Source organism: Pavona decussata, unplaced genomic scaffold (genome assembly GCF_977016875.1).
Source record: "Pavona decussata unplaced genomic scaffold, jaPavDecu1.1 SCAFFOLD_114, whole genome shotgun sequence".
In the NCBI taxonomy this organism is placed as follows: domain Eukaryota; kingdom Metazoa; phylum Cnidaria; class Anthozoa; order Scleractinia; family Agariciidae; genus Pavona; species Pavona decussata.
The window spans coordinates 5,858,591-5,873,036 of record NW_028145528.1 but is presented as its reverse complement, the minus strand read 5'-3'; the positions used below and the strand labels follow the sequence as shown (position 1 = coordinate 5,873,036).

At 38.0% G+C, this 14,446-nt stretch overlaps 1 protein-coding gene across 1 annotated transcript in view; it reads left to right on the top strand.

Moving 5' to 3' along the window:
• The first annotated feature begins 86 nt into the window (after window positions 1–86).
• The window catches only part of LOC146470442 (glutamate receptor ionotropic, NMDA 1-like), a 19,311-nt gene continuing 4,951 nt past the window's right edge, over window positions 87–14,446 (top strand). Inside the window, exons 1-10 of the mRNA XM_085122563.1 lie at window positions 87–820; window positions 3,486–3,662; window positions 4,127–4,227; window positions 6,392–6,513; window positions 7,220–7,394; window positions 8,712–8,946; window positions 9,821–9,995; window positions 10,532–10,629; window positions 12,200–12,364; window positions 13,995–14,226. Of these exons, the coding sequence (XP_084978689.1) occupies window positions 404–820; window positions 3,486–3,662; window positions 4,127–4,227; window positions 6,392–6,513; window positions 7,220–7,394; window positions 8,712–8,946; window positions 9,821–9,995; window positions 10,532–10,629; window positions 12,200–12,364; window positions 13,995–14,226 (1,897 nt within the window). The 5' untranslated portion in view covers window positions 87–403. The remainder of the gene's footprint in view (window positions 821–3,485; window positions 3,663–4,126; window positions 4,228–6,391; window positions 6,514–7,219; window positions 7,395–8,711; window positions 8,947–9,820; window positions 9,996–10,531; window positions 10,630–12,199; window positions 12,365–13,994; window positions 14,227–14,446) is intronic.

The window sequence follows — 14,446 nt, the reverse complement described above, 5'->3', positions numbered from 1 at the left end:
CAAATGAAAGACAAGTGACCTAGGACTACCCAGCGTACATTGCACTTCCCCTCGACCCAAGCCTCCACTATAGATTTGCGGCCAAGATGGCGGAACGAAATGAGATGCAAAATCATGCAGAAAGAGACAAACACGCTAAATTACAATTTAAACATGCACTAACTCCGCAGTGGGAAAGAAATTTCCATGGAACGAACGCTATAGCAATCAATTTTCACGGCAAGGAACAATGCGACGCAACGAATTTTGAATGTGCTGGCTTTATGTGGGAGGAAATTGGAAAATTCAAGAACGTGTTCTGGGCGACTAGGCTCACTTGTAAACGTTTCGTATAAAAGCTGTCAGAGCTGTGTTTAAACAATTTTTTTGACATTCATGTAAGCAAAAGGAAACTCTATCCTATATGAAATCAGTGACAATGGATCACCGAATTATCTCGATGTTTGCCAGATGTGTGTTTTTATTTGCCGTTTTCCAGTCTCTGTGTACGTGCAGCGCAATGGATTCGTTCGGAATAGGAGCGATGCTGTCCTCACCAGAAAACGAGAACGTCTTCCAAGAGGCGGTAGAAAAAATCAACACAGATTCAAGCATTTTAAGGACGGAGAGGTTGAATGCAACGTCGCATGTTTTGAGCCCGAACCCTATTCGTTCGGCGCTGGATGTTTGCGAAAAATTGATCGCTAAAGGAGTATCGGTGGTGATTGTTAGTCACCCTGAAGATGAATTATCACCGCCAATTTCTGTGTCATATGCCTGCAGTTTTTATCAGATTCCTGTTATTGGGATCTCCGCCAGAGAAACTATCTTCTCCGATAAGGTAAAGTGTTTAGTAAAATAAACTAAATAATTACAACAAATCCTTTTCACTCTCAAGAATAGCTGAGCTTTAACTTAAGACTTATGCCAAATTTAGAATTAGCATAAGATTTAATAAAAAAATAATCGAAAATTACATCTTGAAGAATACTAAAAATCACATCACCTATATGAAAGTAAATCCTCACAACAATCATTTGAATGTTGACATTTTCCAGCATCTCTTCGTATAACTGTACTCAGGTTTTGTGTGTGACACGGGTGTGAAATGAAACGAGTTCTCTTTTTTGGCAGTATTACGATTTATTGAAATAAAATTCCAGTCCAAATTATTCTGTGGTTCAAGGTTCGACCACTTATGACAGGAAATAATTATAAGAAAGCTGTTATATGCATAACAGTTTCATTTCAAACTACGGCAGTCTTTCTGTTACAGTACAAAGTAAAATATGGGGAAATGTCTAGTAATGACTTTTGTTTTGAACAGACGTGGTTCATTAAACTTGCACTTGTTATGAAGCCACAAAGTGAGATATGATATTAAATTTGGGGTTGTGGTTTAATTTTTTATCAGTTTTACATCGATTTGAGACGTGCTTTGTTCAATGCAAAAATTTTGATGACACACTAATTGACCTATATGTGGAAGTAGGGAATTTAGAACGTTTCCTCCTTTCATTTTTAGACCTGTCTTTGAGAAATTCCTATTACTCCTGACACAATTACAATATCGAATTGCACTGTGACACAGACAAAGTATGAAGTTTGTATTTAAATATTTATTAAAAGAGGCTATTTTAGTGGTTGTTTTTTTTTTTTTTTAAGAATTCACTCTTAGCAGTTTGAAGAAGACATTTGAGAAAAAATCTAGTTTGATCCAAATAACATAATATTCTGCTCAAGTCAAAACAGAAAATAACATCAGGGACACTTACTGATTTGCATGCATTGTGTGGGATGTAATACAATAGGAATGATACAATAGCCAAAACTGAAGCTGTGTAATTGCATCGATATTGAATTCTAAAAAGGGAACAATCTTTGTCATCCTTGGCTAGTATTTTCTTTAAAATATTAAGCTTGCAGTGCAACATTTGTCATGGCAAGCATGTATAAAATAATATATTCATTTTAAAGAAGGAAAGACCAAGTAAATTTCAAGGCATTAATAATTTGGGGCATGTTAATTGTATATTGCAAAATTGCCTATAAATTATGAATGTATTCCACAAAAATAATCAGCTAAAAAATAGTTAGTAATCCATATGATTTTAATAAAAGTATCTGTTTTAAAACACTACATGTACTTTTGACAAAGGCTTGATGATTCTCAAAGCCTCTTGTTAATTTATTTAACAAAGGCTGAGAAACATTCAATGCATACACCACTGTATGCAGTTCACTGTATGACACGAGCTACAGGAGTATTCTGCTTTACAACTATGTGTAATCAGCTCTTTCAGTTTGTTAGTGAACTTTTAGTCAAGATTTAAAAATGATATGAATAACTATGTTAACCTTGTTACATGTAATTAAAGGCATTCCGTATCCAGCCTTAAATTTAGTCTTAAAGTGTAGACTTGGCAAATTTTTTAAATCTCCCAACTGAATATCACTATTATTTTTACAACAATTATTATACATGTATGTAAGGAAGTGTTAGGTTAAATGTCATTTTAGTGAAGGATAAAGAAAAAGCAGGTTTAAAGAGCATGTACCAGGCCATCATTTTACTTAAGAATTTTATGGACACTATCAAAGATTAGATGTGCAAAGTTAATAATTGAAGGGCTGGGAGCAATTAACCAACCTAAATGCATTTCAGATCGCATTTTGTCATTTTAGCTTAAATTTACTGGAGTTTTTGCATGTGGCCTTGAATTCCTTCAGGAAACTTTGCTCTAATGTTTTAATTCTGCTGTTTTGCGCTTCGTTTACAATATAAACCTATGATTATAGGTAAGATTTCTGTTTTTATCACAAAATGAATTGCAAAGCAGTGGATAAAACATTGGAACAATGTTTCTTGAAGGAATTCAAGGTTGCATGCAAAAACTCTGTTGAATCTGAGCTAAAACAACAAACTCAATCTGGAATGTATTTAGTTTGGTTTTGCTCCCAGCCCTTCAATTTATTTCAAGAAATTATGTAAATTATATGAGTTATTAAAATTGTAGCAGATGAGAGATTGATACAGTTAAGCACAACATACATGTAACCAATAGTATTTGTTGTTCCTTCTGATCATGGTTGGCTAATCATTTTGCAATTTATTAATAGTTTGTTTCAGTTATCAAGGTAGATGTATATGTAGTTCATGAATGGCGTATTTTACCAGTACCAACCTCAGAATATAAGTCAGAGTGTGTTTACATGTTTCTGCTGTGATTTTCATTCCAGCACACTGGTGGTGTGAGTTTTATGCTGTACACAATGAAATAGTTGAAACCAAGAAAGATCAAATGAACAGTCACACTGTATTTCCAGATAGCACCAGTGTTCTTTACAAGACAATTTTGTTGGCAAAAATAATTATTATTCATACATACAAATTTACCAGTAAGTTATGGCCTTTGTGTGTCAATCAGGCACCCTTTAATAGGCCTTACTATAGCTCAGCAGTCAATCGTTCTAAAGTTAAGCAGGTGTGCGTTTGATCCTTGCAGTCCATTCATGAGTCATTCCTGCGGACCGTTGCTCCATACTCAGATCAAGTCAATGTGTGGCTCAGCTTGTTGAAACATCTCAATTGGAACAAGGTCATTCTGTTGACCAGTAATGACCAAGATGGTCGCATGGTTGCTACAAAGTTCACTGGTCTGGCTGCAAAAAATAACATCAAGGTAATATATGATACAAACAATCTTCTGGCCTGTAAATTGTTGTCTTAAAGTGCTTGGGGGAGGTATAAAATGATAGGATTTCATTTGTATTTGATTGATTGTATTCCAGAACAATTAAGAAACATTGAGGATAGACAGTAGATTTCTTATTTTAGGTAAATTTGGGAGAATGTAGATGTAAATTAACTTTTGTTCACAGTTTTTATTAACATCCATTTTGTTTCCCAGTAACTCACTAACTTGTGGTACTTATCACACAGTTGAATATTAAGTAATATTAAATAATTGTTTTTATTATTAGATAAAAATTTATCTTTAGTTATTAAATAATAATTATTGTTATAAATACAAAAAAATAATAATAAATTAAACACACCCTCATTCTTGAACATGAATTTTTCCAAATCATCTCTATTTTGCTGCAGACATGAATCATTTTATTTCTTTTTCTTATTTTCTTGCAGATAGAGAAAACAATAATGTTCCCGACAGGTTGTCTAAATGTCACATCTCAGCTGTTGAAGCTGAAGAAAGTCCAGTCGAGGGTTATTCTATTTAGTGCCAGGTTTGTACTATCAAACAGCAAAATACGCTAAAAATTACACTTCCTGACTCTAAAACAGATTTTATAGTTGTCTTGAGGTCATAGCATATGGCCAAGCAGGAATGAATAGCACTGAACTTGGAAATGTTGGTCTGAACATCCTGCATATTCTTTGTAAAGTATTCCCTTCCTGGCCCTCCATAGCCAAAGACGCTTGCTTTATTTATCTTCAGTGTTGTAGAAGAAGAACTTACAGTAGTTAACAAATCTGTGCCATTATTTTTCGCTGATGGCAAAAAAAGTACTGGACAATGTTTTTCGATTGAATTGCATGTCACATGCAAAAAATCAGACAAATCCGAGCAAAATTCGAAAAACGGCCTAAAATTTGACATAGGTCTGTTATGCTCTCAGCCCTTACATTACGTATGTAGTTGCTACTAATTTTAATATTGATAACTATTGCTTGATACTTTGTCTCATACAGTGTACTTCCTACATGTAAATATAATATGTCCATCGATCACTCGTTCTCAGAGTACTAAGGCCATCATCAACCCCTCTCGACTCTTTAGAGCCTTCCTCTCCAACTTGTCCCAACTCTTATCTTTAGTGTATTGCATCCATTTAAAGGGAGGGGTTCACATTTCAGCGCATGTGTATGAATCTAAATGCTTTTTTCTCTTTCTTATCAACTTTATGGCCTTAAATTAATCCCACCCACATGTACTTCAGTAATCACATTCTATAATTAGTCCAAGCAAAATGACTGATGACCAAAATTCCCAGAAAATGCTACTGGATTGTACTCATAGTGTCGATATTGAATTTAGTGTTGACCCATAGGATTTATTCCACGGTTTCCAGCTCGAGCATACACGTGCGCACATCGCTCCAACAAAAACGCAAACACAGTTGGCCGTCTCGCGGAGTTGGTTCCTGTAAAAAAGAACTGAACTGTGGCCTCGGATAAGACGTGTGAAAAACTAATCACGCGAGAAGTTCTTTGTTTCCCTGCCTCGAAACTTGATGCACTCGACTCGATACTCGATGCACTCGACTCGAGCCTCGATACTCGAAGCTTTCGAGTTTCGAGGATCGAGGATCGAGTCGCGAAGTTCGAGTTTCGAGGGACTGTCAACTTACATTTGCACGGTACTGTATGTGTTTACAGTTATTTGCATCCGAAATAAAGCAATCATTTGAAAAAATTACCACCGGAGTTACCTATTCCCTGCCGAATGGTTCATAATTATAAACAACAAATTAAATTAAACAGGCTTGGGTCAAAGCGAGCAAAGGCAAAAAAGTATTTTGATTCACGGACATGCGCAGAACCGTGAACCCCTCCCTTTTAAGGAAAAGTTTCCTGATGTTTCTAACTCCTCCCTTTAGGTTAACAGTACTTTCTTTATTTTTAAATTCCATGAAGACATGTATTGAAACAGGTTAACATAATAGTCATGGTTATGGGGAAAATTCTGACAGTCAGTTGGTCGATCCTTACATCCCACGTAAACTTTGATTGCTAATTCTGCTGACCAGTGCAGGCCTGTGAAATCTTAAAACTAGTTAAATAATATGGCACATATTTTAAATAGATCACGAACATGGTGGCCTTTGTGGCTGAGAATGCTTGTGTACTTGACTGCCAGGAAAGATTTGGGATTGCTCTGATCTATACGTATGAATAAAGTCTAATATACAGAGGTTTCATTAACTAAAAGTTTTAAACAATTGGGCGAGAGGTTAGTGTACCTGGGTAGGATAGGTAACTTGGGTGTGGTCTTCTATTGAAAAATTTGGTTGAGGTGTGAAAAGCAGATGGGCGAACTTGAGGCTAGAGACGGCCAATTTGCCCAGTGACCAGCCCTTAATGAAACCCCTGATTACAGTATATCTGAACCAGTCTATTTTATTTTTGCCTGCTAGTATGCAGTTACTCTTCTGGATCACCACAGCAACGTAGGAATGTTTCAGTTTGCTGAATTTGTAGGAACTGCTATTGAATCCAACCACAATTACTAAGCTTATATTGGGGCATAAAGTAATGGAGCCAAAATAGACTGAAATATTATTTGCCAATCTTTCTTTAGCAGCACAAAAAAGAAAAGAACCAGTTTCTCTTCATGAGTGGCCTCAGAGGGTCTTCAATCTTTTTTGGGTTTTGTTTTGTTTTTTCTAGGGAAGAAGATGCAGCTGTTGTGTATCAAAATGCTTCACATCTTGGGATGACTGGAGCAGGCTACGTTTGGTTGGTGACACAACAGACCTTCTCAGGGGCTGCTAGAAATAATTTACCACAAGGTGAAATGTCTATGAAACGTTAATTTAGACTGATTTTATTGATTGCTTCATTGTATCACAAGGTTGATCGTGGATGTTTTTGAGACCCCCGATGAACTGGGAGTACATAACAACCCCAGATGGCTGTATCATCCACCTGGTTAGCGCAGTTGGTAGAGCACCAGCCTGAGTGGGAGGTCGCTGGTTCAAAGTCCAGCCAGACCAACACTCAGGGTCCTTAAGTAACTGAGGAGAAGGTGCTGGCTTTGTTTAGGTGGTGAGACCTTCATGTGGATGACCACGTTGATTGAAAATGACATACTGACTGTTAAATTTACACTTGGTGATTGCTGGCAATTTTCACGGAGTTGTCATTTAATTGAAATGCCCATATCTGCCGGACCAGATGTCTTAGTGCAATTTTGATATCATGTGGCAGCAGTTAAGATTTGCTGCTGAAAATCACTGCTCCATTAGTGGCCAGCCTGGTAATTTTTCACAAATTGCCAAAGTGCAAGCGTAAGAAATTTAACAAATCAACGGCAGTTTTCTATGGTCTATACTCTTATATAAAGGAAAAATACAGGGAGATGTAAAGAATCAACTATAAGAGGACACAGAAAAAATCTGAGCCCCAGATGGGATTCGAACCCATGACCCTCTGTGTTCTAGATCGCAAAATTCCTGATGTATTGCTGGTCTAATGAACTCTAAAATTCTGCCACAGGTATTATTGGGATGCAGCTGTTTCATGGGTATGATGAATCTGCGCAGATACAAGATGCTGTGAAACTTGTTGCAAAAGCCCTTGACACACTGGTGACTGCTGGGATGAACTTAACTGCACCCCCTGCTAGCTGCCGAGAAACCACCCAGTGGAGCAGTGGTCAGACTTTGTTCAAGTGAGTGTCTTTTAGTTCAGAAATAGAACTATCGGATTTTTTTTGTAACATAATGGGCTATGGTTAACCATTTGCTGGAAAAATCCCTAAGTTTTAGTTGGAAATCAAATAGATCACAGAATTTCTGGAAATTTGGTCCTAGTTTTTTAGGGTACCTCCCGATCTAGAAGTACTCATCTTCTCAAGTTTTGAATGGAACATCAGAAAGTTTTAGATAGATCTGTCTGGACAAGTTGTCATTTCTCTCATTTCCAGTCCAGATGGTAGCACCATCTCTCATGATTATTTGATGCAGTTTGGCATAAAACTTCACCGTTATTCAAGGGAGATCCCAACCATTTTTTTTTTCAAAATGGTATTAAAACACTTGTAGAAACTGTTTTGGAAACGCAAGCTGGAGGTGAATGCTTCCACTGCACTTTTTTTACTTTTCTTTTGAGCTGTTTCCTTTGCAGGTTTGCAATGGTGTTTAATGTTATACCCAAACTTTTGACACAGGTTGTTTTCTTGGTTTCCTTGCCAGGTTTTTGAATTATTCTCGGTTTTCACTGTCACGCCATTGAAAAAAAAATCGAAACCATTCCATGAATGAAGTCAAGAAATTGAAATGGTATAGAGGATAAATAAATAAGGCATCTGTCCAAGTGTCAGGTCTGTGCGGCTTTCCGTACTCGAGTTATTTGACAAAATGTTCCACATAAATTTATAGAGCTTAGTATGGAGACGCCATGTTTGTGTCCCTCTGAGGGGCACAAACATGGCGGCCGGAAATACGAAAAAACATCTGGAGTTCACTTTCGCCAGAAAAGAGGTTTGTTTGCCCTTGTGAATTTTCGAATGTTTAGATTAATATTTCTCCTCAAACTTAAACTGTTTAGAATGCTGAAAATCACCCCGAAGAGTCATTTTTAAGATACGGAAAAGCTCTGTCACGGCCGTCCTCGTTATGTCACGCACGATGAAAATTCGGAAATTGAAACTGTTCTATTTTCAAAAAGAAGCACGACATCGAGCTAAGAAATTGTGAACAGACATATTTTTAGGTAATCTTTTCTTGAATGAAGGTAAATATTTTGTAGGCCTCCCAGTTTTGAATTCCAGAATTTGGTGACGTCACGTGAAAACCAAGAATTTATTTTGTTGATATTTAATTGATATTTAACATTTGGTGGATTCTGATATTAGTTATCCAAAATAAAATTTCAGGTAAAAATATTATTTGTTGGTTGTTTATTCCCTGCATGCAATAATTTTACATCTGAAAATTTTGTTCCTTGCAGCTCTAATTTGAATCCTTTTGTTGGTTTGTGTTTTCAGTGAACTTGTGAACACCACCATTGAGAATGGGAAGACAGGTAACATACAGCTGAACACAAAAGGCGATCGCATCAACTCGATTTATCAGATTGTCAATCTGAAGAACAGAGCAGACTCACAGCTCACAGTTGTCGGAGAATATCACGATGGAAAGGTGTCAATCAACAAAACCATCACTTGGCCAGGTGGACAGGTTGAACAGCCAGACGGGATCTTTGTTTCTACTCATTTGAATGTAAGATGATCAATGATTATTAGTACAGTATAGCTACTGCATACCTTAACCTTTTGTGCCCCAATTGAGACCAGCATTTAATTATCAGTACAGTATCATAGACCTCTTTCATAAATTGAGGGCTTAATTGTTATTCTTTTGTATGCATTTAAATTAGCCTTCCTGGCCTCACTGGCATGTGTAAAAACAAAAGTATTTTCACTCAAAAGCGAGGTCGAGAAGGCTTATTTGCATGCACATAAAAGAATACTAATTATGCCCTCCATTATGAAAGAGGTCTATAACTAGATTGAACACACAGGCCACTAGAATAAAGAAAATAGTCATGTTCACCAAAGGTGAAATGTCTGGATTGTTTGACAAATTCTCTCAACAAGCACCATAAGAAATATATAGAAACAGTGAAGAGAATTTGCATGTTGATACCGGGGCTTAAAGAGTTAAGGTTAAAGACAACTTAATAATTTTGGTAAGCAAAGTTATCAATTTCAAATATATTTGCTTACTTTAGTGATCACTAACATTGAAAACTGCTTATCTTAACACTTGCTAACTGAAACTCGTCTTGCAAAAATGTGGAAAACAAAAAGATCGGAGCAATGGGGATTGCACGTTTATTATTTTAATGTTGTGTCTTATCACCAGAAGCAACAGAGAATATTGTTTGTTGATGGTCATCTCGCCCATAACCTTCTTGAACAAGACTGGGTTTTATGATTTCTCCAAAACCTCAGAAAACTGTCAAATTTAAGCAAAAACCATAAAAACGGAAAGAAAGAAATTAACACCAAAATGATATCAGAATGTTGGTCAAAATGTAATTGTCATGGAAACATCAACTTGGCTAATCGTGTATCATGGTGTGTTGTTGCAGGTTGTGACTTTGGTTGGTGAACCGTTTGTATTTATCAAGGCTATGCCCAATAGTGGCAAGTGTGAAGATCTTGATAATCCTGACAAAAAACGCAAGCATATCAAATGCTCTGGAAAGGTGTATGGCGAGCATGCTAAACTGGTGGCTGATGACCATAATGACCACTGTTGCTATGGTAAGATTGTCAATGAAGCTGGCAGGGTGTATTCTAGAAATGGGCCCTTTGCAGCTAACGGTCGCATGGTACAAAATCCACCATGGCGATGCTTGAGAGCAAGCTACGTCCTGGACATCCAAAATAAAAGTGGCTTCATCCAGTCAAATTTGAATTTGCTTTGTTTTGGATGTCCCAGTGCGTAGGTTGCTTTCCAGTATGGTGGATTTTGTACCATGTGACCGTGAGCTGCAAAGGGCCCATTTTAAGGTCCAGTGGTTCCTCTTGGGAGATTTTGATTTTATTGTGAAAGGTCCAAACGCCAGTCCAAATTCACCCGTCTGATGTGAATTCAAAACGGTTTTCGGCACAGATAGGCGGAAGAATGTATGGAAGAATATCACGGGAAAGATTCACCACCAGAATCCTAATGAGGTTTATATTAGACGAGTTTTTTTCTTCTTTTTATAGAGGAGTTTGTACAGCTTGTCTAACATGTACAGCGCATGTTTGAAAAGTGTGCGCAGTTTCATTTATGTTAACCCATTTGTCCTCAGGTTTTTGTATGGATCTGTTAAATCGACTGGCTGAGAAAGTAAATTTCACGTTTGATGTCCATTTATCAGAGGATGGAAGCTATGGCTCTCTGAGAAGGGTGAGTCCAGCACAAAGTTACACAAAAACTCGGTTGTATAACGTAAACACCCAACCGTAAAGAAATTCGGACGCTGACGACGTTTGTCCCTTCGTCAGAGAGAATCAAGAATTCTGGTTTTCGTGGTCATCTACAGCTGTTTCGGCGAAGACTTGAGATGGCGGGCATTATGGATTCTGAGCTTTTATTGAAATTTATTGGCTATTTTCCAGAATACCTTTCGGCATTGTCGCGTACGCTTTTACGCTTTTTTAGACAACCAATGTCGAAACAGCTGTATCCAGGGTTAGAGCTAAGTCAAGCCCATCCCCACGAGCAAATTTTCTGTGGCTAGTTTTCTGTGACAAAGATATTCGTTCGTGTATCCAAGACGTCAAATGCTGTATTGAAAACTCGTTTGTCTTTGTGCCAGAAATGACTTTGGACAGCGGAGAAATGCGTGACAAGGCGAGGGCGCTAAGTCTCTGCTTTCCCTCGTTTTGAAAGATGGCGCCTCGAATGACATGACAGCCAAGAATTGTAGTACGTGAAACAGAAGCATTTTTGGTTATATATGAGGTGGGAAATCTAAAGAAAATTGAAAGAAGATGGTGGTTGGACCGCGGGCAACAGAGAGACGAGGACAGGCCCAGGGTTTGGTTTGGAAACCACTGCGCACATTTTATTTTAATACATGCCACTTTTTCTGTGCCCAGTTGTGTACACGAACAAACTTTTGAATACGGCATTTTTCTTTGCCACATAAAAACTGGTGCGCTAGTTTTTCAGCAAATGCATTTGTTATATAAAATTTGGGCAAATTTTCGCATATGTACGAGCAAATGAAAATGGGTACCGAAAACTTGTCACAAAAAAGTTGCTCGTGTGGACCAGGCTTCATTGGTGGAAACATGGTAATGTAAAAAACAAAAATAAATTAATCAGAATTGTTTGAAAATATTTTGTTGATGTGGTAATGCCCTGTTCGAAGTTTTTCCCTGGTTTAGGTAAGGTTGCAGACTGTTATATGAGTTACTAATTTGACCTCGATTTCTCTGAAAGCGGCTTAAGTACTGAACCTTTATTTCATTTCGGTGATTCACAGTGATAAAACAGATAATATCGTGGGTGACAAATTATTCCTTAATTTTGCCGCGAAATTTCAGCCTTAATTTATAATTTCACATGGGAAATGACAAAATTCAAAAACTCACGTCAAAAACTCATATCTGTGGACGTAATTTGTCGCCCATGGTATCAAGAGGTAACCAAATGGTATACTGTCTCGTGAAATTAGGACATAAGTTCCCTTGAGTTTTTTCAAAAGTGTAATAATTTCCTGAGCCTTAATTTTCACAAAACGCGTGTGAAATTGTTTCCTAATTTCACTCGTCACCATTTCATTACCCATACCAATATGTGCACTGAATACACAGCAGTTGCCCCAGGCACTATCAGTTTCTTCTTGCAGAATTGTTGAACTAAGGGACTCGTGTTTTTGTGTCTTGTTTTCGGCGGTGCACGTATATTAAGTAAGCAACCAACCGAATCAGTTTTTGTGAGCTATTTAAGTCCTGCCGTAATTTCACAGGTGAATGGCACAGACATGAAACGCTGGAATGGTATGGTAGGTGAAGTGATTGATGGCAAATCTGATCTAATTGCCGCTGCTCTTACTATCAACAATGAGAGAGCTGAGTGGATTGAGTTTTCCAAACCTTTCAAGTACCAGGGACTCACCATACTTGTCAAGAAGGTAAAAATCAAATCCTTGTTTATAAACTTTACTCTGTGTGCACTATTGGGTACTTTTTAAGTATTGACGTTATTTCCTGAGATATTAGAGAGATTTAGCATCGCGTATACGTGAAACGCGAACGGCAAAAATGATCACGTGACCACGATTTTCCCGCTTTTTTTCGCGTTTCCCGTTTGCCGGTTGCCGTTTCTACGTGAAAACAGGCTATTTCGCGTTTGCCGTCTACGTGAGAACTACGTAAGTATTTCTTCCTTTTTTTTCTCATACATATAAGGCGTTAATTGTTGAAAGCAAGTAACCCAATAATATTTCCGGCAAGTCATAGTAGGGCAAATTAAGTTTCATGTTTCAAAATCCTTCATAACTCACTCCTTACCGCACTTTTCTTCGTGAACTCACCACAGTGAGTCGCAAAACAGCTTCATGGAAACTCGCAAAAGCTAAACACACACGAAGCTAAAGTCAAAAGGCTCACGCTATTTTACGTGAAACGTGAAACGGCAAGGTGACGTTTGCCGTTTCACGTAAACGCGATGCTAAATCTCTCTATTACAGAGATTTAGAATCGCGAAAAAATGATTACACAGATGAGAACTTACTCAAAAACTGAAAACAGCGAGCGGCAAATGAAGGTTAAACATAGTCACATGGTCTTTTCTACCGTCTGCGGTAAACTTAATTCTAAATCTCTTTATTAGAAAGATTAAGAATCGCGTTTACGACAAACGGCAAACGTGAGATTCACGTTTATGTTTTCTTGAAAGAGTGCATAGAAGAAAAAAGTGCAAAATTATTCTGGCCTTTGATGCTAATGCAAAACTACTCAATTTTTCTAAGAAACTGAAAACAGCGAGCAGCAAATTTAGGATAAACATAGTCACGTGGTCATTTCTGCCGTTTCCCGCTAACGTATTTCTAAATCTCACTGATGTCTCCTTGTAACGAAATTAAAATAAACATTATGCACGTGACGTCATTGCCGCCCTGTTAATATGTCGTCATCAAAACGTTTTTCATTCAGTAGCTTCTTCTGTTATGGTACACCAACGTGGCCATTTCGCCATTGGCATTTGAATCTCTGGGGATTGGTTGCGTACGCTCAATTGGAAGTTTCGGTTTATTGCTTTGCCGGAAAGTTCGCAATGAGCTGACTATCAATCCGTCTGCCTGTCATTGAGACAGCGTCAGTTAGTCGTTGCACGTAACACCCTATTCTCTCCCTGAACAGTCAAGGTAAAATTATGACCCAATCGGCCACTATTTTTCGTCCAGCCGTTTCTGTTATTTTTCCGTTCTTCAGTCGATCATCAATCCATCCGTTTGTTATTCAGAAAGTTAGTCAGCCCCTCTCTGTCAACTATCCAGTATATCTGCAGTCGAGTTAGTATATACGTTCGTCAGATAATTGAGTGCACTTCAGTCAGTTTGACAGACAGCCAGATACTCCCATTGTTTGCCCATCTAGTCTCCTACTGCCTGCTCATCGACCTTTTCTCCTGTATGCCTGCATGTCTATCCACCCAGCTTCCTCCAATTAGTCGGTAAGTGAGTCTGTAAGAGTGGGTTTTTTTAGTAGTCCTTGTACATCCCGGATGCTTTTATCTAGACCTTACTTCCTTTTTTGTAGGATCAAAGCGAAAACCGGTTGGACTCGTTTTTGCGGCCTTTCCAGATCAACTTATGGCTTTTAGTCTTGCTCTCGGTCCACATAGTAGCTGTGATACTGTACCTGTTGGACCGGTTTAGCCCGTTTGGCCGGTTTAAACTGGCTCGGAAAGAAAAGGAAGAGACGGCGCTTAATCTGTCTAGTGCAATGTGGTTCTCATGGGGAGTACTACTGAACAGTGGGATTGGAGAAGGTTAGTTACTCCTGAGGGATCTGATAACGATCTGACCCTCAACACTCCACGTAAGAAATATCACCATTCCAATTCAAAGGTGCCCCCCCCCCCCCCCCCAAAAAAAAAAAAAAAGAAAATGGATATGGCAAAACCAAAAACAGCGTACTAACTTTAGCCAGTCACCACAAACGTAAACACAATGAATCGAAACAAGTACAGGTCAATGCGTCAAGTGCGG